The sequence below is a fragment of the Arachis ipaensis genome, chromosome B04, assembly GCF_000816755.2.
Source record: "Arachis ipaensis cultivar K30076 chromosome B04, Araip1.1, whole genome shotgun sequence".
NCBI lineage: Eukaryota > Viridiplantae > Streptophyta > Magnoliopsida > Fabales > Fabaceae > Arachis > Arachis ipaensis.
The window spans coordinates 94,323,704-94,326,245 of NC_029788.2; the positions used below are offsets into that span (position 1 = coordinate 94,323,704).

The following is a 2,542-nucleotide window of genomic DNA, read 5'->3' on the forward strand; positions in this document are numbered from 1 at the left end:
TAATTTTTAATATATACATAAATAACATTATAAATTCTAAATTATTTTATTAATTTAAATTTTAAATTATAAATTATTAATTTTAATTTTAAATTATAAATCTAAAATTTAAAGTTGACTAATATTAATTAACTAAAATTTAGTTTTCTATATATAATACATATATGCATTTAGATCCTGATAACCGGACCCAAATTCCCGCAGATATGTTAGTGATTTTCCGTTAGGTTTGTTTTATTTTTAAATGTTCTAGGAAAATTAGCATAAACTTATTGCGTTACATATTTTTCTAAAATAACTAAGTACTAGAATAATTAAATATTTTACGATAAAATAATCAAATTTTTATTTTCATCAACATTAAAATCAGTCATCAACACTAAATTAGTTATCAGTTTTCCATTTTTAAATTTATACCTTATTTATACTTTGCCTATAAACGTAAATGTTAATATAAATGTAATTTGAAATATTATTTATAAAATTTGAGTATAAATGTAAATATAAATTCAAAATCCAAAATCAGTAATTAAAGAAATAAAATACTCACTATTTTTTGTGAAAGTATAAATATAAATTTCCACAAATTTTAGGTTCAAATAGGGCAGTTGCTATTTATTTGGAAACGCCAAAGAAAAATAGAGTAATTAATAAGGAGGAGAAGGAGAAGGAGAAGAGAGTGAGACCCTAACAAAGGAATACATAAAGAGGTTCACTGAGGAGAGAGCAGAAGAGATAGTAGCCCAAAACAAGCACAAGAAGGTGTTCCACTGCAAGCAAAAGAAGAGAGAGGGACAACTCAGAATTTAAGAGGTAGAAGAATAACTAGCAATCTCATCGTCATGGTATATAAATCTTCACCTGGTAAGGCTTCATCAACCAAACTCCTCGTATTAATTAATTATGTTATTGTTGCATTACTTTTGAATCAATACATCATTGTTCTGTCTTAGTTGCCATCCATATGTTTTCTGAGAAAGAATTTAACCTAATTAAACAAGAAACACCACTCACTAATAATTTCGTTTTCACATATTCACACACACACACATAAATAATTAACCACAGCTTCGTTGAAATCAAACTAGTAATAATACCCAAACTTTATCTAACACCATTCGATCAGGAAGCTTCTCATATAGGGGTGTATTACATGAAATCCTATTGAAAGGTAGGATCTCCGATGAACCTTTTTATTTTTTTAACATTCATGAACTTGAATATACAAGTTTTTATTAAAAGGCTAAAGTATTTCTTATTTTTGACCAATCCATGTTACTGCACCTAATTGTAATTTGTAAATCTATTGAAAATTGTCTACAATAGAGAATATTTTGTTAAGGGTAATGCTAAGCCAACAGCCAAAAATTAAGGGTATTTTCGGGGGCAGATGACAACTTAATATTACCCTTTAGGAGGCTTTGAACTAGTTTGAAATATTGTTAATTATCTTCTAGTTTTTTTTTTGTTTTTTTTTTGCTGTTGAGATAAACTTGGCTTCAATCCCCCACGTTGGTGGTTACGGTGAAGATTTTAGGGATAACAAAAAAAATAAAAAAATAAAAAACTCTTAGTTGGTAATGTTAGAAAAGTCATTTTTAAATCATGACGAGAATAATAAAAGTGAAAGGAAAAACTGACTCAAACTTGCTAAAATAATTATAAAAAATCGTAAACTTTTTGGTGTCAAAATAATTGTTGGGACGTACAACAGATGCGTTGAGCCGCCTGGTTAAATCAAACCTAAATCCAACTTGAAATTGTGACAATCTTCTTAGACCTACCACATTCCAAAAAATTAAATAACTTGATTAGTAGCTGGGTCAACCCAACTTTATGATATTATGGATTGACTAGACACAAGACACATGATGAAAGAAGTTATAAAAGGGGTTATAAAATTTTAGCTAGAAACAAAATTTAAATAATATTTCACATTCTGCATATATAAAAAAATATATCAATATTAAAATAACAGTTTTATTATGGAAGAACATTAAAATAACGTTATACAGTATAAAGTACTAAAGTGTAATAATCAATTATGAAATTTTATAATTTACCACTAACTATTTTCTACAAATGTAATCTCCAAAATACTGATTTGATGATTCCAGGTTGGATTGGATTAACACAAAGCATAATCAGAATTAGGTCCAAATATTATTTCGGGTCAAATTGTAGAAAGCAAAACTTCACAAAATAATGTTTGGGCTAGATCCATTTTACCAAGATAGGTCAGATTGGGTCATGAATATCCCTAGGATCTTTTTCAAATTAAGATTAGTGATGATGAAATACTCTCGTGTGGGGAGATAAATAGAAGATACATATGCTTTGACCAGTAGTGAAGTGACATTTATAATTATCTGCAAGTGGTTTTAGAATTTAAAGATAAATTTCTATTTGATAGTAATCATAGAACATTATTCACCTTGTCCTCACAATATAAACTCACATACAAGATCAGAATGGACAGATGGACAAAAATTAATATTTTTATATTTTAGTTAGTGATAAATTAAATATAAAAAATATATTA

General features: G+C 27.2%; 1 protein-coding gene across 7 annotated transcripts in view; it reads left to right on the plus strand.

Moving 5' to 3' along the window:
* Positions 603–2,542, plus strand: part of LOC107639520 (vacuolar amino acid transporter 1) — a 12,158-nt gene continuing 10,218 nt past the window's right edge. For 4 of the 7 annotated variants that reach the window (XM_021121340.1, XM_021121341.1, XM_021121339.1 and 1 more), the window contains exon 1: positions 603–864. In XM_021121340.1, the coding sequence (XP_020976999.1) occupies positions 843–864 (22 nt within the window). In that variant the 5' untranslated portion in view covers positions 603–842. The remainder of the gene's footprint in view (positions 865–2,542) is intronic. The other 3 variants (XM_016343052.2, XM_021121337.1, XM_016343051.2) reach the window with 2 other exon arrangements.